Source organism: Martes martes (genome assembly GCF_963455335.1).
Source record: "Martes martes genome assembly, chromosome: 10".
Taxonomy (NCBI): Eukaryota; Metazoa; Chordata; class Mammalia; order Carnivora; family Mustelidae; genus Martes; species Martes martes.
The window spans coordinates 57,998,999-58,022,396 of NC_137898.1; the positions used below are offsets into that span (position 1 = coordinate 57,998,999).

A 23,398-nucleotide genomic window follows, 5' to 3' on the forward strand; every position below is an offset into this window, starting at 1 on the left:
GAAAAAGAACAGTGCTACCACCTTTAGCTATGTATTACTCTGAAATTAATTTCTATATCAAATATACATCCTATACTCTGGTATAGATGGTTTATCTAATGTAATCATCTTACATAACAATATGAATGTTCCCCAAAAGATTACGTCTGTGTAGGGGATAAATTTCATTTCCATATTTTCTAGGAGTCAGTCACTTTGGAAACACCCTTTCATACCATAATAATAGCTTCTTGTATAGATTTGTTAAGTTGTTAATAAATACCCCTTTTACTGAAATACCTGGTATTTAGAAAAAGGGTCTTAGTTGAAAAAAAGCATCTTTTTCTTTAAAAAAAATTGGCCTAAAACTATACAAATTTATTCTTACAGTTCTAGAGGTTAGAACTCAGAACTCAGTATCATTGGGCTAAAAAGTCAAGGTGTCGGCAGGACAGGGTGGCTGTAAGGGAGAATCCGATTCCAGCTTCTAGAGCTTCTCCATCTTAAACACCAGCAGCACCGAAGATTACAAACGTTTCCTTAGTCACCATTTTATTGTGTAGATTTTTAGGTGAGGAAGAGCCAGGCCTGGGTCTGGCCAGGGGCCCCCTTCCTCCCTACAGCTGCCACCCCCCCAGGAACCCAACACAGTGGGCCCGTGTGGGTACCCTGAGAAAGGGTAGGTTAAAGCAGGTGGACAGGGCTGCCTAGGGAGTCTAACGCCGGATCTGCCCAGGACCCAGCTCCCATTTTGTTGACTTCATCTCCCAGCTGCTCATCCCTCTGAGAGTCCCAGAGCCTCTGAAAGTCAGGTCCAGACATGTCCATGCAGGATGGTCTTTGACCTGGGCTTTCCCCTCCCCTCAGCTCTGTCCAGGCCTCCTAGCAGATCCTAATGCTCCTCCCCCACCAACCTGCCCTGGCTTTGTCCTCTCCTACTTTGGGTGGCACCTGTACCTCAGAGCTGTCTCATCCCTCTCTTGTACCAGGCCTAGCAGCGCCCACCCCCCGCCCCCGCCCTGCTCCTGCCACTGCTCTTCTCTCTGGGCCCAGGCTTGGGGCTCCAGGGGCTCTCCTCCACCAATGCGGCAATATCCATCACCTGCATGGCAGCTAGGACGTCCTCTCTGCCCTGTGGCTGTATCAATTATGGCCAGAAATGGGAGCAGGATAAGGGAAAGTGGGAGAGCAGGCCTCTTACCGTGAGGAGGTCCATGGTTGCACCCGCCTATGCTGGTAGGGACGGAAGGAACTCCTGCTTTGTCCTCTCCCTTGACTGTGCCCAGCTTCCTTTTTCCTACCTTCGAGTTCAAAACCCCGCCCTGGGCCCTCCCTTTGCCAGGACCAGCTGCTCCCCCTCTGCTCTGTACCCTGGAGACTGGAGGAACTGGTGAGTACCACACAGTGGAAACTTCTGGGAAAGGGGAGAGGACATAGTTGCTCAAGAAAGGTGGGAATAGAACTGAGAATGTCACAGGTGGAGCAGACCTTAGAGACCCTCTGGTCCAACTGCCTCATTGTACAGATGGGGATTGGGATTTGCCCAAGGTTCCACAGCCGAGCCTAGACCCATTCCTTAGTCATTAACCCATCTGATGCCTTGAATAGCTCTGCAAGTAGGAGGATGGGAGTTTTCTGTTACTGAGGGTTAATTCTGGGTCCAAGATGAAGAACTTGCTTCAAGTCACACAGTAACACCGTTACCTGATCATACCTAGGGAAGGAACCCACACAGGCTACTGGGAGTTAAGGTCATGGGATGCTGGAGGTTAGTCTCATGCTCAAAAATCACTCTTGACTTCCAAGTATATCACAAGACTTATCTGCTAGGCAGTACTTTTATTTCACTAGTCTCAGTTTTCCTTCCAGGAAAATGGGCACGAGGAAGCGCATCACTCACTGAGAGGAAGGCGTTCTGGATTATGTCCCAAAGCCCTAGAGAGATCACCAGTTCTACCCCAGAAGTTCCAGAAGGGAAAAGGATGGAGCTCTCTTGGGAGAACAGGGTGCCATGGTGACAGCAGCCTTGACAACTAGGAGTAGAGAGTAGGCTGGGCCCAGAGGTGCCCTCAAACAGAGTCCTGAGGGAATGAGTGCAAAGAAGGGGAGAGGACAGCTTGCCCTTATCGGCTCTTCTCAGCTGTCATGAGCTCCACTCCCCAGTGTTAGTCACAGAGGGCAGGGGGACCAAAACCACAGCACCTCATAGCTCACGTCTGAGGAGTCTCCCCACACATGCTGGCATGTTCTTCTACTTCTCCTGCTGAGAAGTACAACTGGCAGAGAGGGCACTGGACCCAGGAAGCGGGTGGTGAGCTCTCTGGGGAGGAAGCCCACAGTACGGACTGCGATGAAGATGGTGATGAGGAGGGAGAGGCTAGCTGAGGTGGGGAGATCTCTCCACAGGTGGCAGCGTGCTGGGGAAGAACCTCAACACTGAAGGAGCCTAAGAGGGAGAGAAGGAGGTTAGCAAAGTCGGGCCAGCTCCCAGGCACGATGCCACCCCAGTGCAGCTGTTTCTGTGGGAAATTTGTTCTGGCTGGATATCCTACACCAGAGACTGTCTGGTCGTGAATCGGCCAAACATTTATCAAGGGTTTCCTGTAGGCCTTACACTGTGCCAGGAGCTGGGGGGCAGAAACCTAGGCCTCTCCTTCTGGACTATAGAGTTCAGGTGTAAAGATAAGCTATGGCCACAAGTGACTGTCATACAACGCGCAGAAGTGAGAAGGGCTAAGTGCAAGGCAATCTGAGAACATCGCAGGTCCAGCTGGGAAAGATGAGCCGAGAAGATCAGAGAAGACCTGGTAAACAAGAACCACTTGAATAGGGACTTAGAGAATTGGGACACGAGGGGAAAGAGTTGGGAAGGAAAGGCTAGGCCCTCTCTGATAGTATTTCCTATTGCTTTGTTTCGTGTTTCCCCTGGGGACAGGGCCCATGTCCCTTCCTCAGCTCAGCCAGCATAATATAGGCATGTACTCCAAACCGACTTGTATGTAACTGTGGAGAAGACTGGGGTCCAAGCTCGAATGTTCCCTAGCAGTGTTCCCAGGTCTCCTAGTCCTCCTGCAAGTAGTAGTCCCACAATAACCCCTGGGCCCCAGCAACTCACCTGCACAAATGGGGCACAGGGCAGTATCCTGGACCCCACTGCTTTGGGCCTGGCGTCGGTGGTATTCTCTCTGCCCTGCTTTTGCCATCCCCTGCTGGTTGGGCCGTGAGTTCGAGCTCGATAAAGGCCTGTGAGAAAGAACAGTTAAAGACCAGCTATTAGTAAGAGGCTACAAGGGCTGAAGGAGCCTTGAGTTTGGATGGAAGAGTGTGGACTCCTTGATGTGGAGCCAGAAGCCCTGGCTGGAGTCCTGGTTTTCCCACTTGATGTATCCAACCTCAGGGAAGTCATTTAACCTTGAACATCTGAGAAAAGAAGTTCTATTATTGCTTTCAGGTTTTAAAAATTATTCTTTTATTGAGATATAATGCATATCCAATAAAATTCATCCTATTAAAGTATACTATTCAACAGGTTTAGGATATTCACAAGGTTGTGTAACCACCGTGACTATCTAATTCCAGAACATTTTTATCACCCCCAAAGGAAATCCTAAACCCATTAGTAGTCACTACCCCCACCTCTTTACCGCCTCAGATCCTCGCAACCACTAATCTACTTTCTGTCTCTATGGACTGACTGTTGTCATTTAGCTTGTTTCAAAGTGCATCCATATTGGAGCTTGCATCAGTACTTCATTCTTTTTTCATGGGTGAACAATATTCTATGGTAGGAATAGACCACATCTTGTTTATCTGATCATCAGCTGATGGACACTTGAACTGTTTAGACTTTCAGCGATCATGAATAATGCTGCTATGAGCCTTTGTCTATATGTTTTTGTGTGAACCCCTATTATCAGTTCTTTTTTTAAAGATTTTATTTATTTATTTGAGACAGAGAGAGTGGGGGAGGGGAAAGGCAGAGGGAGAGGGAGAAGCAAGGCTCCCCGCTGAGCAGGGAGCCTGACTCAGGGCTTGATCTCAGGACCCTGAGATCATAACCTGAGCCAAAGGCAGACGCTGAACCGACTGAGCCACCCAGGCACCCCTGTTATCAGTTTTTGGGTTCTATTCCTAGGAATGGAATTATTGTGTCATACGGTAACACTATGTTTAGCTTTTTGATGAACTGCCGGACTGTTTATCAGGGTAATTGTAATATTTTACATTTTCACCAGCAGTGTATGAGAGTTCCAATTTCTCCACATCTTTGTCAACATTTGTTATTGTCTTTTTTTTATTTTAAAAATTTTTAAATTTAATTTTTAAATTTTTAAATAAACATATAATGTATTTTTATCCCCAGGGGTACAGGTCTGTGAATCGCCAGGTTTACACATTTCACTGCACTCATCATAGCACACACCCTCCCCAATGTCCATATCCCCACTACCCTCTCCCGTCCCCCCTCCCCCCAGCAACCCTCAGTCTGTTTTTTGAGATTGAGTCTTTTACAGTTTGTCTCCCTCCCAATCCCATCTTCTTTTATTTTTTCTTTTCCTACCCCCAGCCCCCCACATTGCATCTCCACTTCCTCATATCAGGGAGATCATATGATAGTTGTCTTTCTCCGGTTGACTTATTTCGCTAAGCATAATACCCTCTAGTTCCATCCACATCGTCGCAAATGGCAAGATTTCATTTCTTTTGATGGCTGCATAGTATTCCATTGTATATATATACCACATCTTCTTTATCCATTCATCTGTTGATGGACATCTAGGTTCTTTCCATAGTTTGGCTATTGTGGACATTGCTGCTATAAACATTCGGGTGCACGTGCCCCTTCAGAGCACCACGTTTGTATCTTTAGGATATATACCCAGTAGTGCAATCGCTGGGTCATAGGGTAGCTCTATTTTCAGTTTTTTGAGGAACCTCCACACTGTTTTCCAGAGTGGTTGCACCAGCTTGCATTCCCACCAACAGTGTAGGAGGGTTCCCCTCTCTCCACATCCTTGCCAGCATCTGTCATTTCTTGACATGTTAATTTTAGCCATTCTGACTGGTGTGAGGTGGTATAATTTTAATTTTTAAAGTAAGATCTACAACCCACATGGGGCTTGAACTCATGACCCAGAGATCAAGAGTTGCATGCTCTACGACTGAGCCAGCCAGGTGCCCCTGCTATTCTCTTTTTCGTTACGGCTATCATACTGTGGTTTTGATGTGCTTTTCTCCAATGGCTAATGATATTAAGCATTCTTTTCATGTGCTTATTGGCCATTCCTATATCTTCTCTGGAGAAAAGTCCATTCTGATCTTTTGTTCATTAAAAATTAGGTTTTCTTTTTATTGTTGAGTTGTAAGCATTCTCTATGTAGTCTAGAAACAAGTCCATTATTAAATATGACATGCAAATATTTTCTCACATATTCTGTGGGTTCTTTTTCTTTTCTTTTTTTTTTTTTTAAAGATTTATTTATTTATTTATTTGACAGACATGGATCACAAGCAGGCAGAGAGGCAGGCAGAGAGAGAGGAGAAAGCAGGCTCTCCACAGAGCAGAGACCCTGATGCGGGGCTCGATCCCAGGACCCTGGGATCATGACCTGAGCCGAAGGCAGAAGCTTTAACCCACTGAGCCACCCAGGCACCCCTCTTTTTATTTTCTTGACAGTGTTCTTTGAAACAGAAAAAGATTTCAAGTTTAATGAAGTCCATGAGATACAATGTACTTATATTCAGATTCTAATTCACCAAAGAGCTCCCTCCTTGTTTAACTGGCAACAAGTGGACAAGGATATCTTTTCTCTATTTACCCTTTAGGTCCAGACCCTGAGATCAACATACAGACACAAGGGTGCTCTGACCCAACTAAGACACAAGTGGGGGAAGAATGACAGGTGTAGAAGGGCAATAAGGTTTGGGGAGGTGATTTGGGTCTTTCAGCTGACCTACTCACCTGCGGGCTTGTACTTTCCATCTCTTTGTCCTGCCCACATGATTCTCTGAGTTCTGCTCCTCTGGTCTGAGCTCTGTGTTAGAAGTACACATTAAATCTAGCATATTAACAAAAAGGCCTCATATATGATGTTCCTTCTTGTTTTTTTCTTTTAAGACTTTATTTATTTATTTGAGGGAAGGATAGAGAGCATGAGCAGGAGGAAAGGGGCAGAGGAGAGGGAGAAGCAGGCTCCCCGCTGAGCAGGGAGCCCAACGTGGGGCTCGATCCCAGGACCCTGGGATCATGACCTGAGCTGAAGGCAGATGCGGAACCAACTGAGCCACCCAAGCGTCCCATGCTTTGCCTTGAAATACTTATCACAGTCTGAAGTTTTAGACTTACTTGTATGGCATGGAGAAGTCTCTCAGTTAGGGTAAGAGCACTGCTATTTTATTTACTGCGGCATCCCTGACACCTAACATGGAGCCTTGCACATAGAGATGTTCAATAAATATCTATCAAGTGAATGGCAAAAAACCCCAGCAACAACCATTTGTCTAGCCATTCAGAACTTCCGAAACACTTCATATAGGATTTAATATTTTGAAGGCACTTTCATAGCTCCAGTGCTCTGACTGGCCCCGAAAGGTTAGTTCCCATTTTCTGTCTCTCTCTCTTTTTTTTTTTTTTTTAAAGATTTTATTTATTTATTTGACAGACAGAGAGGCAGGTAGAGAGAGAGGAGGAAGCAAGCCCCCTGCTGAGCAGAGAGCCAGATGCGGGGCTCGATCCCAGAACCCCGGCATCATGACCTAAGCTGAAGGCAGAGGCTTTAAACCACTGAGCCACCCAGGCGCCCCTGTTTTCTGTCTCTTAAAATAATAAACTACCTCCTTCCTCATGTGGTAGACAGTTTCTGAAATTCCTCCTCCCACTGAATTTAGGCAGAATCTAACGACTTGCTTTGAATGAACAGAATACAGCAAAAGTGATGGGCTGCCACTCCTGTAATCAGGTTCTAAAAGACTGACTTCTCTCTTTTTAATTTTTTTAAAGGATTTTATTTATTTATTTGACAGAGAGAGATCATAAGTAGGCAGAGAGTCAGGCAGAGAGAGAGAGAGAGGAGGAAGCAGGCTCCCCGCTGAGCAGAGTCCGATGCGGGACTCGATCCCAGGACCCTGAGATCATGACCCGAGCTGAAGGCAGAGGCTTAACCCACTGAGCCACCCAGGTGCCCTTAATTTTTTTTAAGCTTATTTATTTTTTAGTAATCTCTATACCCAACATGAGGCTCAAACTCAAACCCTGAGATTAAGAGTCTTAAGCTATTCTGACCAAGCCAGCCAGGCGACCCAGACTGACTTCTTTCTTGCTAGCACTCTCTCTCTTGTTCTCTAGTTTACACACTCTGATGAAGCCAGCTTCACTATGAGATGCCCCAGGGAGAGGCTCCCATGGTCAAGAAAATGAGGGAAGCCTCAGTCCAACAGCCCATGAGGAACTGGTCCCTACTAAGCACCATGGGAGTAGCTGGGGAGCAGATCATTTCCAGCGTAGCCTTGCCATGACTGTAGCTTCGGGTCAGATCTGGACCCAGAGGATGCTGGTAAGCCAGGCCCAGATTCTTAACTATGAGAAACTGTGAAATCATAAATATTGTTGCAAGCTACCAAGTTGTGGTATGCAACCATAGGTGACCAATGTTTATGCAACCATAGGTGACCAATGTACCCTATTTCTGCAATGAGACAACATACTTATTTCTTTAAAATGAGAGATAAATTGTTTCCTTTTTAAAAATTTTCTTTAAAAATGAAGTTCTTGGGCGCCTGGGTGGCTCATTGGGCTAAAGCCTCTGCCTTCGGCTCAAGTCATGATCTCAGGGTCCTGGGATCGAGGCCCACATCGGGCTCTCTGCTCAGCAGGGAGCCTGCTTCCCTTCTTCTCTCTCTGCCTACTTGTGATCTCTGTCTGTCAAATAAATAAATAAAAATCTTTAAAAAAATAAAAATAAAAATAAAAATGAAGTTCTTTAAAATGTTCTTTAAGTTCTTTAAAATGACAGATAAATTGTTTCCTTTTTAAAAATTTTCCCAATAAAGCAATGAGTGAAACCAAAGGTTTTCAATGAGAACTCTATGTGTTCTCTCTCTTGTTGTCTAGACCAGGTAAAACTAAGAACCCCAGGGTTCAAATCCTGGATTTGCCACTTATTAGCTGTATGACTCAGAAAATTGAACCTTTCTGAACCCCAGATTCTTCTATAAAATGGGTGTAACTGTAACAGTATCTACTTCATAAGTTTGTTATGAACATTAAATAGTTAAGTAATAGTTAAGTAACTATTATAAACTATAAACTACATTTATAAACTATAAATAGTTAAGTAATAGTTAAGTTAGTAAAAGTGCCTTAGCAATGTCTGGTGCAAAGTAGGAGCTCTGACGTGTTTAATCCTTTCTTCCTCTGTGATAAAACAGTGCTATTCCCTTACTTTATTTCCCCCATTAAGCTCCATACACCACCACCTTGACCTAACCGTCCTACCGAAGTGATCACAAAACATTAATACTGCAAGAGGCCAATATACTATGTGGTTTAATTCCTTCACTTTGAAGATGAGGGAATTGAGGCCCAAAGAAGTAAGGATTCCTGATTTCTAGGCCAATACTATACAATATTTGATTTCTCTTCTGGTAACAACACACTGACATCTGTCTGTTCTCCCACATGAAGTCCCATTGGTAAGGCATCCTTGTACAGCAGCGGTGGATTCTGGCAGAAGGATGGTGCTAGGGAGAGTGAGGAGCCAAAGGCAGGTGGTGGGACTCACCTGTGCTGGCTGGCTGACTAGGACCTGGTTCTGAGGGGCTGGTTCTCCTGCTTGCGGGGGGGACCCTCTGGGCAGCTGAAAGCACCATTCGGGCTGAACGGCCCAAAGCCCCTGGCTGCAGCTGCTTTAAGATATTCTTGAGCTCTGAAATTTCCTTGGTGCTCCTACAGGGACATAGACATCACTCGGTTTCATTAGGAACAGAGACCCCATTCTGCTCCCCCAAGTCAGTGGCATCTAACCAAGAAAGCCAGTTTGATATACAGATAGGGTTAGGTCTAGCAGAAGTGATCAAGTTGGGGGAAAGCAGGAAGTGAGTGCCTGTGAGTGACTTGGTAGCTTTTCTTTTTTTCAGGAGAAAGAACTGAGAAGTGGACAAGAGACCTCCATTCTGGTAGCTACGTACGTTTGGGGATCTGGGAAGAATGTCCTCCGAATGGAAGGATTAGCCAGCCAGGGGCTGGGACTAGACTCCTGAGCATCAGAGCCCTGAGAAGAAAATGGAGAAATATGAACTACAGAAATTCACCACCAGGGGGCACTGCCACCTAGTACCAGGGATAGTCCCAAACCTGAGGGCTTCGGCTTAACAAGTATGTATATTTGGCATAACTTTATGTGGTACCTTTGCTTGTGAGCACACTCTCTCCCAGCCGCAAGATATGAGATTCAGTAATTTTGTATACTTAGTTTCCCAATGCTAAGCGTTTAGTCATGATCCTGAAAGATCAAATATATGCTGTTGGGAAAAATGGGGCCATGGGACTGAAAATCACGTGCAAATTTTTGAAAGCATATATATGCAGCTTCAATCTGTGCATATGTAAAATTGATTCCTGTAGGTACAAAACTCAAACCATTTATCTATACACCTATGTGAGAGAAACTAAGTATACCCATATGTTTGTCTATATTGAAAGAAAGTTCTATTTTGAACTATTTGGGGACATTCTTATCATTTTTCTCTTCTAAATAATATGTAGTAATATTGTTCAATTTCCAGTATGATTTCTTTTGTGAACTATTTTGTTCACCTGCAACTACAAACCTACCAATTTGGTCACCATTTCTAGCCACTGATAGAAAGAGATGTGTATGTATGTATGCGTATATGCGTATATAGATACAAGTATTAGCCTAGCCACTAGCACTAGCCACTATACGTAAATATCACAGGCATTTTATAAACCTCTCTACTTTTAATTCCAGAAATGTCTACATGTAATAATCACTCAACAGATCATTTCTACATAGATTTTATTTATGCGGTATGTGCCACAGCTTCTATCTTGTTAATATTCAGTTTATCTCTGTCAATTCATCTGTACCTATTTCCTTTTTTCTTTTTCTAAATTTCCTTTTTCCCTTGAATTTAAAAGAACTAAAGATTTTTGTCTTTAATTTGCAGCTCTGATACTTCTATCACAGATTCTTTTTAATCTTTTTAAATTAATTAGTTAATTACTTAAGTAGTTTTTAACTAGGCTCCCTGCCTAGCATGGAGCCCAATGTGGGTTTAATTCCTCTATGATCTCCATGACCTTGAGATCCAGACCTGAGCTGAAATCAAGAGTCCAACGCTTAACTGACTTGAGCCACCCAGGTGCCCCTATCGCAGATTCTTCTAAAAGTAAACATCTTTCTTATAAAGCATGACCTTGGCCTCATTCTGCAAGTACAAGAAGTAGTATTTTTATTCACATTCACAGCTTCTTTTATTTATTTAAGTAATCACATTTACTGTTTAATATTTTATAAGTGCCATTACAGTCTCATTTTGGGCCTAGCAGTAATTTTGAAATATTTTAATTTTCTAGGGTTTTTATTTTCTCTTTACCTTGTCTCATAAATTTTACAGTGAATGCTACTTGAAAGCACAACTGGATGGGTGTGGAGATATGGTTCATTTAACTTTAACTCTAAGTGAGTTTAGAAACTGGGCTCCTGAGCACAGGTTAAGTGGAGTCAGGTGGCCTCGGTTCAAATCCACCCCAAGACTTATGTAGCCACGTGACCTCGGGCATCTCATCAAGTTTCTCTGTGCTTCTGTTTCCTAACTGAAAAACCAGTGCCACGAAAGACCCTCTTTCACAGACCTAAAAGCCCTTATGTTTTGTTATCACTATCATACACTATTATATCATACACCATTATTACTACACTGTAGGAAAAAAGCCTATGGAATTTTAGAGATCTTAAATTACAAAACTAAGTGCTACCACTCATGTTTCCATGTGCCAACCTTCTCTTGTAGAAACATTTCGGGATCTCTTTCCCTGTAGTTTCACTGAGGTGTGTGAAGTATGTCTGCATACAATATGTGTGCATATATATGTGAGGTGTGTGCAATATGTTTGCTTCTGCTGTAAACGTTCAATGCCTTTCTGACATTATGGCTCTGGAGCTGCTGACTCCCTCCTCGATCCCAGCAGGGTCTTAAAGGTGCAGAGTAATTGAGATGGCCATATTAGGGAGATATGATTTTTTGCGATCGCCCATAATTAGGGAGACCACATGTCCTGATTTGCCTGGGACAATACTGCTGTTTTTTAAAGATTTTATTTATTTATTTGACAGAGAGAGATCACAAGTAGGCAGAGAGTCAGGCAGAGAGAGGAGGGGAAGCAGGCTCCCCGCCGAGCAGAGAGCTTGATGCGGGGCTTGATCCCAGGACCCTGAGATCATGACCTGAGCTGAAGGCAGCGGCTTAATCCACTGAGCCACCCAGGTGCCCTAATACTGCTGTCTTGATAAAATTCATAGCACTCTTTTTTTTGCATTCCAAGGGACTCTGAGTTTGGATGGTAAATTTTATGGTGTTCCTATCTACAACTTGCCCCTGAACGGTGAGTTATTCTAAAAGCCTACTTTGTTCTACGCTCTGTGCTAGCTGCCAGGAATCAGTGTGGAACAAGACAAACAGGTTCCTAATCTCGCAGAGCTTGAGTTTGATGGGAGCCAGGCCAGGCCCTGGGGTTGTATCTCCACTCACTCAGGCCCGTACACTGCAGAGCTGGAATCAGCAGAGTACTGGAAATGCTTCCACGGGTCTTGCTGCAGATTTTTAACCCTTCCAGGGAAGGAGGAGGAAATCTCAGACCAGGCTTTACTTTGTCTCAGTTCTTTGGGTCTCCCCTGAGGCTATATGGCAAAAGCATCTCCTCCTTCATTTTCTCTTCCCAATGTCCAGTCTCTTCTTTTTCTCAGTAACCTCGACAGGAATGACACCTGTGACACTGACTCGGGGGGCTGAACTTTTGGCTATGTCAGATGTTTGGAGCTTCTAAAGACGAAGTGCATAGGAAGCGCTATGGTACATGACAGGAGATTTGATTTCTAGTCCCTCCTCTGCTCGATTCACTGTGTGAATTTGAATACAGAAGCTTCCCTAGCTGAGATGCAGAATGAAGTGCAGAAGGGGGCTTGATGATCTCTGTGTATTTTTTCACCTCTAGATTCTATGACTCTAGCTTTGTGTGATTCTGTCTTTGTACTTGTTTGGAGGGAATTATGATGGAGGGTACTGGAAAGGTAAATGAAGACACCAGGGACAAGAAATCAGGAAGAGTCCGAATGGGTTTAGGAGGAAAAAAATAACTAGAAAACTGGCTAAGAGGGGAGGCACACTGACCAGATACTTATCCATCTTCTCTTAGCAGTATGTGTGTGCTGTACAGGGAGAGAAAGCAGGAAAACAGACGAAATCGCAGAGCACGTATGTGAGATTCTAACTGGCTCTCCTGGCAGGTGGGTCAGGCAACAGCAATGACAGAGAGACAGTAAGTGAGCCCTGGGACTCACTTACTTGCAGGTGCCAGAAGGAAAAGTCTGGTGAAAGCCATAGCCCACAGGAGCCTACACCTAAAGTATGAGATTAAGTTTGAATCCAAAAAGAGCTTCATTCTTGCTAAAGAACAAGTGGTCCAATAGCTGTGGGTACGCTGTACTGAAGCCTTGCTCCCTTGACTCTCCCACAGGTGAAAGGGGAGGACGGGCATTCACTCTTACCTGTAAGAAAGGGCAGCAAGCCCATTTATATTTTTATTTGAGCATGTGAGTGTCTATCCCTCAATCAAGCACCAGCTTTCTAACCAGAAACTGAAAAAAACAGTGGAAAAATATGAAGTCCTTGTTCCATCATTGTACATACCTGGCTCAGCCTAGAGCTCTCAGGGGCCGAGGGACCTCCCACAGGGTCATCTAAGGAGTCCAGGGAGGAACACACCCGGAGGAAGGCCAGGCCAAAAGACTGCTGACGTGTGAAGGGTTGGGAGCAGGTCAGGCGAAGTCGATCCCATGACTCACCTGAGGCTGGCGCCAGGAAATCATCTCAAGGGAAAAAGAAAGAAAATGAAAGGGACAGGAAATGCAGGTATGGAGGGGAGAGAGGACAAGAAGGTCAATACTGGGGACGAGAACGTCAATACTGGGGAGAGAAAAGAAAAGATGGACCGTACAGGGTAAACTCCAACAAAAGGAAGAATGGAGGTCATGAGTAACTGGCCCGTTCGGCCTCGGTGCTCGGGGTCTGGCAGTGCCAAGCAGGCCAGGCAAGGTGTGCTCATGCCCAGTGCCTTGCCTTCCCACATTCACCCTTCTCTGTCAGGGTTCCACACTGTGCCCAGTACAAGCACATCCTCATTCTGCACCTCTCCAGGAGAGGTCTCTCAATGTCTCATTTTGACAGGAGGTACCTGCAGAGTTGGGGTCTGAGCTGACCCCTTCCTGGTGCATTGGCTGAGCTGGATCTACCCTTCCCGGACCATGAGATCTCAGCCTCCTCCACAGCACTCTGTGGTCTCCAGACTCACTCCCAGTATGACATACCAGTACCGCAAACCCCTCTTGCCTTTAATTCCCGGTGCTGTCTGGTAGTACCTCGTCTCCCGCACCTTGGGTGCCCCTCCTGTATCACTCTTCCCTCACAACATTACAAACACCTCTGTTGTCAACGTGGACAAATCCTCACTAGACTCTAAATCCCCAGAGGCTAGGAATCAGGTCTCAGGTTCTTCTGCAGTGCCTAGTGAACACAGATTTGCATTGACTGGAACTCAGGAAACACTGGGCACCACCTCATTATATCCATCCAATAGCCTTCCATCACTTACATAAACATTATTCTCCACTACCACTTATTCAGTGGTCCATCCTTATCTGCAGGGCACATGTTCTGAGACCCCCAGTGGATGCCTGAAACCACAGATAGTACCAAACCCTGTACACACTGTTTTTTCACTATACCTATATACCTATGATAAAGTTAAATTTATAAATTAGGCACAGGTTAACAACAACCAATAAAATAGAACAATAGAACAATTATAACAATATACTTTAATAAGTTATGTGAATGTGGTCTCTTTCTCTGTCTCTCTCAGAATATCTCACTGTACACTTTCCCCTTTTCTTGTGATGCTGTGAGATGATAAAATGCCTACAAGGTGAGAGGAAGTGAGGTGACTGATGAAGCTAGGCATTGTGACAGTTAGGCTACTACTTGACCTTCTGATACTGCGTCAGAAGGAGCATCATGTGTTTCTGGGCCGTGGTTGACTGCAGGTAACTGAAACCGTGGAAAGCAAAACCGTAGATGAGGGGCGGACAAATGTACTCACACTCATGTACATTTATACAAATAAAAACACTACTCACAAAGAGTTCTACCTCAGGCTCCACCGAATCATGTTATGTGTCAGTATAGATCAGCTCAAAAATATTCCCAGTTATCACCTGTTCTCACCACAGAGAACTCATACACAAACATACCACACAGCTGTTCACTTACTACTCCCCCGCAGATATAACCGAACTCCTGCACAGGCCCCTCTCACAAGCCTACCTACCAGCCCAGCTTCATGGCCCTCTATAGTGAGTCATCTAGCTTCACATCACTGTATCTCTTTCTCATAAACTCTCTTGTTCAGTCTCTCTCCCGTTTCTGCTTTTGCCTCCCTTACCATTTTTATTTGTCAAGATTTTATTAATTAATTTGAGAGACAGCAAGCAAGCACGAGCAGGGGGAGCAGAGGGTAAGGGAAAAGCAGACTCCTCGCCGAATGTGGAGCCCGCTGTGGGGCTCGATCCCAGGACCCTGGGATCATAACCTGAGCCAAAGGCAGACGCTTAACTAACTGAGCCACCCAAGCATCTCTCCTTACCATCTTTAAACATGCGGACGCCTGAGCGATTTTTCCCCTGCTTTAAGTCAGCTAGGGACATTAGCATGGTTGCAGGGAGCAGGGTGACAAAAGGTCTATCCAGGGACCAGGAAGAACGGCCCACATCAATTTGCAGGAAAGCAGAGCCACAGTTACCTGGGGACAAAAGGTTAAGAGAAGAATTTAAAGGTAATGGGAAGATGTTCCCCTGACTGTGCATAAGGAATTGGGTGGGAAAAAGACATTCTTCCCTTCTAGAGCTAGTTGGAGGCCTAGAAAGGTCAAGGAGCACAGAGCCAGCAACTGAAGTGGATGAGACCTCAGTCCACAGAAAGACAAGATGAAGGTTCACGGTGGTCCTCCCAGCCAGAAACCTTCCCTGACTCAGTAGACTTGCTGCTTCTCTGTCCTCTGGCTCTGGCAGGCAATAATAATCTCTGTCTCTACTAACCTCTGCTAAGGAGCCTGACATCTCTCTATCCTGACAGAGCTGAGACCAATGGTCTTTGTCAGTTCTCTACTCCAGAGAACTCTAAGGTCAACCTTCTCAACGCATAAATTCCTATGGAGCCTTCCTCAATTAGTGTGCAGAGCTCATCCCCCAGCATGCTCTTGACAATGATATTTAGAGGTGTAGACATGTTCTATTTGTTGGCACTTATAATTATGTCAGCATCCTAAGGCTTCACCCAGACTGCTCAGATCAAAGCAGGGCAGGTACGTTGCCTAAATCAGGGAATGCTATCCCCGTTTCATTCTATGTGAACAGAACCCTCAGAATTTGCCAACACCATACACCTGTCCCAAGAGCAAGGGCCACAACTCACTTCACACCAGTAAGGGCTTATTCCATGAAAGGTGCTAGACCAAACTGGGACACTCTGGTGGAGCATTTGGAGGGCAATGTTACTCCCATGTCTCTCGTGGAGGTTTCCAGAGCTCTGAGAACTCACTCACCCACATCAATGTAGCCAATGGGCACTGCCCTCTCCAGCTGGAATTCTACTTTCAGCTGCCCACTCTTGTCCTGAGGGCTGCTGAGCCAAGGTCCCCTCGGACTGTCTGGGTTCAGCAAGTTCTCCACAGGATACTTGGGATCCTAAGTCACAGAGAGAAGGAGAACATGAGGACCTTCACTGAGCCAAAGGCTAAAGAGGATGCCCAAAAGGAGGGATCCCTACATTCCCAAACCTTTCCAGGCATTTTAACATGACAGAAAGATACTAGATGGGAGTTATCATGTGCCAGGGGATTTACAGACCTTTCAACTGTCCTCCTACCAAACTACCGCATTTCATCCTCTTAACACTTTAGTTTACTATTTAGTTTACCTAACATTATTGCTTCTTAGTTTGTTAAATGATCAATAAACTGAAGCCTAGGTTCAGAAACTTACCCAAGGCTACAAGAGCTAAATAACCGACTAAACTCAGAACACCTAGGTCTTTGAATCCAGGGCCCTTAACCAGCACACTAGACTATTTTCATTTATAAGGTGCTTTCATAGACATCATTTATCTTCAAAGTAACCCTATGAGAAAAGTAAGGCAAGGATTTTTATTCTAAGTTTACAACTGATGGTTAGAAATCAAGTGTTTCGTTCAAAGGCAACAATAGCAGTACCAAGAGAGACATTCTTGGTTCGAATCCAAAGTTAGGTATTTTTTGTGGAAGGGCCCTGAGCAAACTACTTTCTCTCTCTGCATTTAAATTTTTTCATCTATAAGTAAAGGGGAGGGAGACTATATTCATGGTTTTTAATTTTGTTTTAGCAATAAAATCTGTCCTCTTAACTGAAATCTTAAACTAAAGTGTGTGTGTGTGTGTGTGTGTGTGTGTGTGTGTGTATTTTCAACAAATAAAAACAGAGCTCTGGTTAAAAGACAAGCTGGGGGCCTAGAGACATATATGAGCCCCTGCCTTCAATTTCCAGAAGTGGGTACCTGTAGAGTGCAGTTTGAAAACCTCAGTATTAGGTGTTAAGTAATGACCTCTGGCATTTTAGAAGGCTCAGTGTATGAAGAAAACCATTTAGGCTGACTATGTAGGTAAGAAGGATATGGGTAATTTTTTTTTTAAAGATTTTATTTATTTACTTGACAGAGATCACAAGTAGGCAGAGAGACAGGCGGGGCGGGCGGGAGAACCAGGCTCCCCGCCGAGCAGAGAGCCCCATGTGGGGCTTGATCCCAAGACCCCGGGAGCCGAAGGCAAAGGCTTTAACCCACTGAGCCACCCAGGCGCCCCTCCCAAAGACTCTCTTAAGGGTCTTCTGAAATGAGTGGGGATGTTTTCAACTGTTATAATGACCAAAAAGCATCATTGTCCTTAGGATCTGGAGCCCATGGATGCTAAATAGCCCACCAGGCAAATGACACTGCTACAGATACTGACTTACCCACCCAAAGTCCCGAGGTACCTTCTGAGAAAGACTAGGGTAAACAGAAGGGGAGGAATGGGAAGAAAGGATAAATGGATAGAAATGACAGGAGATGAAAGGGTGGCAAGTCCCTAAGAATCAGCCCTTTGGATCAGTCCTGAGCCCGGGCCCCGGCATCTAGATCTAACTGGGATAACTGGGATTTCCTGAAAGTGAACTTTTAGGGAGGAGGCTGAGATTTTTTTTTTTTTTAAGATTTTATTTATATATCTATTTGTGTGAGAGAGAGAAGGTAGAGAGAGCATGCATGCACAAGCAGGGGGAGCAGCAGGCAGAGGGAGAAGCAAGCTCCCCATTGAGCAAGCAGCCTGATGCGGGACTTGATTCCAGGACCCTGAGATCATGACCTGAGCCGATAGCAGACACTTAATTGACTGAGCGAGCCAGGCATCCCAGAGATCACCTTTGATGGTGGAGGTGATAACCTCAGAAATGACCTTGAATGTCCTGGTCTGCTCCCAATGGGAGAGTAACTAAACTGCCCTTCTAGGGACCCCGATATAGACTTTGGGCATATGGTTTTGACAGTTCCCTTCAAACTAAGGGTGGACTCCTGAGGTTGCTTTCTTCTTCACCTTTTTTTTTTTTTTTTTTTTTTTGGTTTATAATTTCAATTAGCAATAATCACACCTCAGATAAACCTCATTGGCTATGATACTGCCACTGTGCAAAGCTTTTTGGTTTATAATTTAAAAGAAATTTTTTTTAAATTTTTTTCAGTGTTCCAGAATTCATTGTTTATACACCACACCCAGTGCTCCACGCAATACATGCTCTCCATAATACCCACCACCAGGCTCACCCATCACCCCAACCCCTCCCCTCCAAAACCCTCAGTTTGTTTCTCAGAGTCCACAGTCTCTCATGCTTCGTCTCCCCCTCCAATTTCCCCCAACTTACTTCTCCTCTCCATCTCCCCATGTCCTCCTCTTCTTTACCTTTAATTCCTGGGAACACTTCTATTATGCATCCTGCATTACTCTGGGAATAGCCTGAGGGCAAGGGCTGTGTGTCCTCCTCTGATTTTGGATCCCCAAAGATGGGATATGTCCCTTCTGTTAAACTGGGGGTTTCCTGAAAGTGCAGCCAAGTCTCCTATTTTTGTCACTCTTCTCAGTCATCAAGAAAAACATCATGCCTAATTAACGTACCTGAGAGGAAAATGATACCACATGGCTAATCTTTACAGGAGCCATGGTGTGCCCAGCAGCTGTCCCAAGTTGGAGACGAAATTACTTTCTCCTAAGGTTTCTTCTGTCACCACTTTTGGCACTGCCTATGTTTTGGTCCCATCAGCTTCCAGAAGAGAACAAATCCTCATGCTACTCCTGAAGAAGAAAACAAAAGAAAAACAAAATTGGCCATGTTTGGTTCTCTGGTAATTTTTGCAGCAGTCAGTCAGACTGTTTCTGGTTCCCATGATGGACTTATGGGGGCAGTGGGTGGGGAACAGATCTGGACCAGGGGGTGAGATTCCAACAAACGTGAAATGACTGGCATGCAAGCATGGGGCAACAGAGCGGCAAGTAAAAAACATGTTAGCAAGGTAATATTTGGTCTATATGTAGGTGAGCTCCCCAGGGCATGAATTATGCCTTAAATCATTCACCTTTATACCCCTAGAGCCTAGCACATAGCAAAAATACAACAAATGTTCAACTGTATATACAGGTCTATCAATTTTTGTCTTCCCTTTAAAATCAATCTTCTTAAATTTGTTTTTTGTTGTTACTCCCTTATTAGGAATATTTAATAGCTTGCCAATGTATTCAAATCCCTTTTTACATGGTATGTACTTGATAAATATTAATGTAGCTTAGCCCCTCAAAGCATATATAATGGAGAGCTCTACATTTTCTACTTCATCTGCTCTTATTCCTTTCATCAGAGGATGTGTTTTACCTCTCATTGTTTTATTTAATATTGAAAGTTCATTATGGATATTTGTACTTTGTCGTTTGCCAAAATTTTACGGAACATTTTAAATGTATGCAAAAACACATGTTAGTATAGTGGACTCTTACCCATCCATCATTTAGCTTCAACAATTCCTTGGCTAGAGGTATTTTAGAGTTGTCTGAATGCCCTTAGGTGGGATTTCTCTCCAAATATTTATACCCTGCCCTTTTTATCCATGTTCGTTACCCATCTGGCTCCTGAGAATGTGTCCATGACCCCTGATAAATTCTTTTTTTTTTTTTTTTTTTTTTTAAAGATTTTATTTATTTATTTGTCAGAGAGAGTGAGCACAGGCAGACAGAGAGGCAGGCAGAGGCAGAGGGAGAAGCAGGCTCCCCGCTGAGCAAGGAGCCCGACGCGGGACTCGATCCCAGGACGCCGGGATCATGACCTGAGCCGAAGGCAGCCGCTTAACCAACTGAGCCACCCAGGCGTCCCTGACCCCTGATAAATTCTTGGCCATAATGTTTGGTCTTCTTATTTCCTTTCCCGTTCCCTCAACCCCAATTCTCCCCCTCACCCCCATTTCGAAGACATCCTTCATGCCATTGCCTTTGTTTGGAATGCTATTTCCCTTTTGTACTTGTCAAATCAAATGCATCTTTGATGCTCAAATATCACCTCCACCTCAACCATCTCAAGCAATAGTTCCATCCTCTTGATTCTGTGTTGTAATTATCTGGGTATATATCTTATGTCCCTTGATCAACTGTAAACTCTTGGAGGACAGACTTCATGTCTAATTCATTTCTGTATCCTCAGTGTAAGAGAGAAAACAGATTAGCAAATGTCTGCTGAATGAATGACCATAAAAACTGAGCTCCAGTGAGCCAGCAGTCATGGAGTGCTCAGAGCAGGGCAGACTGCTTTGACAGTGGTAACAGTTAGTGAAGGTCATCCAAAGGTCAAGCAGTCCTCACAGGTCACATTCAGTATGGTGCCATAGCTTTAGAGAGAGAAAAAGGTAAGATGAGCCCCGAGTCACCTCTCCAGGCCTTCAGATTAATTAAGAGTTGATTATTCCCACTAAAGGAACTCACTGAACTTCAACAATTTTTCTTACTCTCTGCATACAGGGATACATTCGATATATAAAAATAAATGATATAGTCTCTGTTTTGGAGGAATTCCCAGTATACATTTGTGATTTGATGTGAAAACTCTACCATCTCTCATCATTAACATACAGAGGATTGACTTGGCCAGCCCCAAAATACACCCTAGGCTTGGGGACCCTGAAGCTGTCAATCTTGAATATTTTATTTAGTTAATATTTTGGGGGTGTCTAGTAGGTACCAGGCACTGTACACAGCGATGAGTAAGATATATACAATCTTTTTCATGAAGATCATGGTTTATCAAATTGCTTGCAGCTCTCCAAGTTTAAGTGCTCTCCAACCTCCTTGCACTTGTATATACTGGTGTTCTTTGTTTTTTTTTTTTTTTTTTGCAATGGCATGTTTACCCTGTTTGTCTCCCCACTAAGTAGTGAGTACTTTGAGGATGTGGATTTTTGTCATATTCATCATCTCTCACACCTCAGGGAGGTGCTGAAACACAGTAGGCATAAAGAGCCATTGAAAAGAGTACTTTATTAAGTCAACATAATTCCATTCAGAATTTCAGCAGAAGTTTCTGGCAAACACGACACTCATTAACCAATAAAGAGCCACAAATTCCTACAACAATTCTAAAAAGACAGATCAAGCAGATTACAGAAACAGACTCTCATAAATTTGGAATTTGCATCCTGTTGACTATAAGATAGAACAGAATCATGAGTCTGTCAAAAAAAGGTGAAGTAACAAGTGGTGTTCAAAAAATTGGTCCACTTGTGAAGAAAAATAAAAGTAGATCCCTACCTCATAACGTATTTAAAAAATTATATCAAGTGATCAAAGATGGAAACATGAAAAATACCTTAAGTTAACAAAAACAGGGTGAAAATAGAAATGACTGACTGGAAGAAGATATCTGCAACACATAAAAACTTGGATGGTATTCAGAATATATATTTTTAAATATTACAAATCAGTAAGAAAAGGGAAAACAATGCAATAGAAAGCTGGAAAAAGATAGAAATACAATTCACATAAGATTTGAATGACCAAGAATCCATATTTTAAAAAAAGGCCTCATACTTTCTGGTAATAAGGAAATTGCAAGTACTTCTCTTCTAAGACCAGCAAAAATTAAAAAGTCTAAAAATGTAAAGGATTGGCAATAACATGGGGGAACTGACCCTCTCATAAACACTTCCAGCCCATCTTAATTCCAACTAGCTACATTCCAAGAATAGCCACATATGTGTGGCCTGTAATTAACTTATTTAAACAGTGCAGCTCTAGAGGGATTCACATGTGTATAGACACATACAATATTTCTAATAGGAAAAAACATAAAGTTTTAATGTCCATTAATTGAAGAATGGATAAATGGAATGGTAAAATACTATATACATTATATAATAGAACACTACCTAACAGCTAAAAGAAATTAGATGTAAATATACATAAACATGGACAGTTCTCAAAAAATATAGTGAAAGAGTAAGTTACAGAATGATATAGAAAATAGCACTTATTTTCATCAAAAAACAAAATGAAATAATACAATTACATTGTGAATACACAGACTTTTTCTCAATGGACTGGGAGAATTCCCAGCTAACTGTGATAATAGTGTCTGAGAAAGATGAAAGAGTAATGGGTCTCAGACTAGAAGACTCAAGTAAGTTCAACCTTTATCCGTATGATTTTATCTTTTTTAAAAACGAGGACGCAAAGAGATCACGATGTCAGTAGTCAATTTGGGGTGACAGGGTTATAAGGTATTTATTATATTCTCTATATTGTTTCACATAATAAAAGTAATCCCCCTTTTAAGTAAATAAGATGCCTGTAGATGGTGTAAATATTACCTTGTAACTTCCTGTTAGTCCTAAAATAAAGTTGACAGGCACTGCATTGTGAGTCCACTGGTCATCCTAGCACTATTCTCCCGATAGATCCAGCTGGGCCGCCCACGGGGTAAGTGGGCAGGGGCCATAGGTTTGTATGGTGTTGGGTCCGGATGTACCGATAAGAAGGGGTTGGAAATGAGTTAGGAAGCTTTAAGTTGGGGTGCAGCACAGAGAGAATAAGGTGTATGGGCGGGGGTAAAGATACGGGCTGCGCACGCACGATGTGTGGTGGGAAAGAGTACGGAGATTTGTAAAGCGACCCTAAGGCGTGAGAGCGCAAGCAGCAGATTGGGAGCGGTGGGGGTACCGCAAGGCTCTTCTCTCAGCTTCAGGGGGCTAAGCCGCACAGCCACTTCCCCCGCACCTCGGAACGCGCTGTTCTGTACATTCCTGGCGGCCACCCATTCTCGGCAACTCCCTTCCCCATCAACAACCCCCGCAAAGCCCCTCACCCAGGACAATGGACCTCGAAGAGCCACCGCTGCCTCAGATCCTGGACCACAAACCCATTCTCCCGCCAATCCGGCCCTCTGACCTCCGCCTTCTGACCTGGAGCACGACTCTTACGCCAACCCCAAATCCCGGAATGTGTTCTGTCGCCTCAGGAAGCCGCTGTTTCTGAAAGATGACTCCCATCGAAGCAAGAAGACGTTCGTGCGTATCTATGTATATTTTATGTATATTTGTAAATGAATATCTTACGGAAATTTTCACTCACTACAAATCTGTCCAGAGCGCGGAAGTTGAACTTCCGGGTCAGATTCAATACGTTCTGGGATATGTAGTCCTTAGCCTCCACGCTTCACTCCTTGGAGCTCAGAGTGAGGGAGCGTCGCGAAAGTTGACGGTTTAGAGACTCTTCTCTTTCGGGGTCCAAAGGGGAGAATTGGTGAAATATTTGCATTGTAAATAATACAGGCCCAATTTCTCATTTCCCAAGAACCCTCCTCCACCGAAACTTGGAAGTGCTTGGAAACCGTCCCTCCCTGACCTTTAAAGAGTAGCAGGTAGATGGTCTCTTAGTCCCTCTCAGAGCTCCGCCTGTCTTGATGCCCCGCCCCCCTGCTGGAGCTTGAGCCGCCTATTGGCTAGGAGCACTTGAGCGGCGGAAGCAGCT

General features: G+C 44.0%; 2 protein-coding genes and 1 long non-coding RNA gene across 8 annotated transcripts in view; 1 reads left to right on the forward strand and 2 right to left on the reverse strand.

Annotated features, from left to right (window-relative positions):
* Nucleotides 1-2,314, reverse strand: part of LOC308350589 (short transient receptor potential channel 2) — a gene marked incomplete at its 3' end in the record, with an annotated part of 19,351 nt that extends 17,037 nt beyond the window's left edge. The window contains exon 1 of the mRNA XM_080816042.1: nucleotides 1,181-2,314. Coding sequence (XP_080672168.1) covers nucleotides 1,181-1,195 — 15 coding nt within the window. The 5' untranslated portion in view covers nucleotides 1,196-2,314. The remainder of the gene's footprint in view (nucleotides 1-1,180) is intronic.
* Nucleotides 1-9,352, forward strand: part of LOC308350590 — a 23,288-nt gene extending 13,936 nt beyond the window's left edge. The window contains exon 3 of the long non-coding RNA XR_013967547.1: nucleotides 9,115-9,352. This is a non-coding gene — a long non-coding RNA (uncharacterized lncRNA). The remainder of the gene's footprint in view (nucleotides 1-9,114) is intronic.
* On the reverse strand, nucleotides 1,781-23,045 carry XNDC1N (XRCC1 N-terminal domain containing 1, N-terminal like). 6 transcript variants are annotated; one of them, XM_080815995.1, is made up of 10 exons: nucleotides 22,831-23,045; nucleotides 18,512-18,688; nucleotides 15,878-16,019; nucleotides 14,921-15,076; nucleotides 12,910-13,088; nucleotides 9,166-9,248; nucleotides 8,760-8,923; nucleotides 5,942-6,014; nucleotides 3,095-3,222; nucleotides 1,781-2,425 (listed from the first exon to the last, which is right to left on the reverse strand). In XM_080815995.1, the coding sequence occupies exons 2-10, from the start codon at nucleotides 18,554-18,556 to the stop codon at nucleotides 2,190-2,192; spliced, it is 1,206 nt and encodes a 401-aa protein (XP_080672121.1). In that variant the 5' UTR covers nucleotides 18,557-18,688; nucleotides 22,831-23,045; the 3' UTR covers nucleotides 1,781-2,189. The 6 variants fall into 6 exon arrangements, with proteins under 6 accessions (XP_080672121.1, XP_080672120.1, XP_080672122.1 ...); XM_080815994.1 differs by lacking the exon at nucleotides 22,831-23,045 and adding an exon at nucleotides 22,734-22,827; XM_080815996.1 differs by lacking the exon at nucleotides 14,921-15,076.
* Between the last annotated feature and the right edge of the window lie 353 nt (nucleotides 23,046-23,398).

What these genes read in the sequence shown, in the direction of transcription:
- XNDC1N (XM_080815995.1), bottom strand. Translation starts at nt 18,556, where the DNA reads ATGGCTCCTGTAAAGATTAGCCATGTGGTATCATTTTCCTCTCAG. An exon ending in TGGTATCATTTTCCTCTCAG is followed by an intron (nt 16,020 to 18,511) that starts GTACGTTAATTA and finishes TCTGTGACTTAG; the next exon opens with GATCCCAAGTATCCTGTGGA. An exon ending in CCTGTGCCCCATTTGTGCAG is followed by an intron (nt 2,426 to 3,094) that starts GTGAGTTGCTGG and finishes TCTCCCTCTTAG; the next exon opens with GCTCCTTCAGTGTTGAGGTT.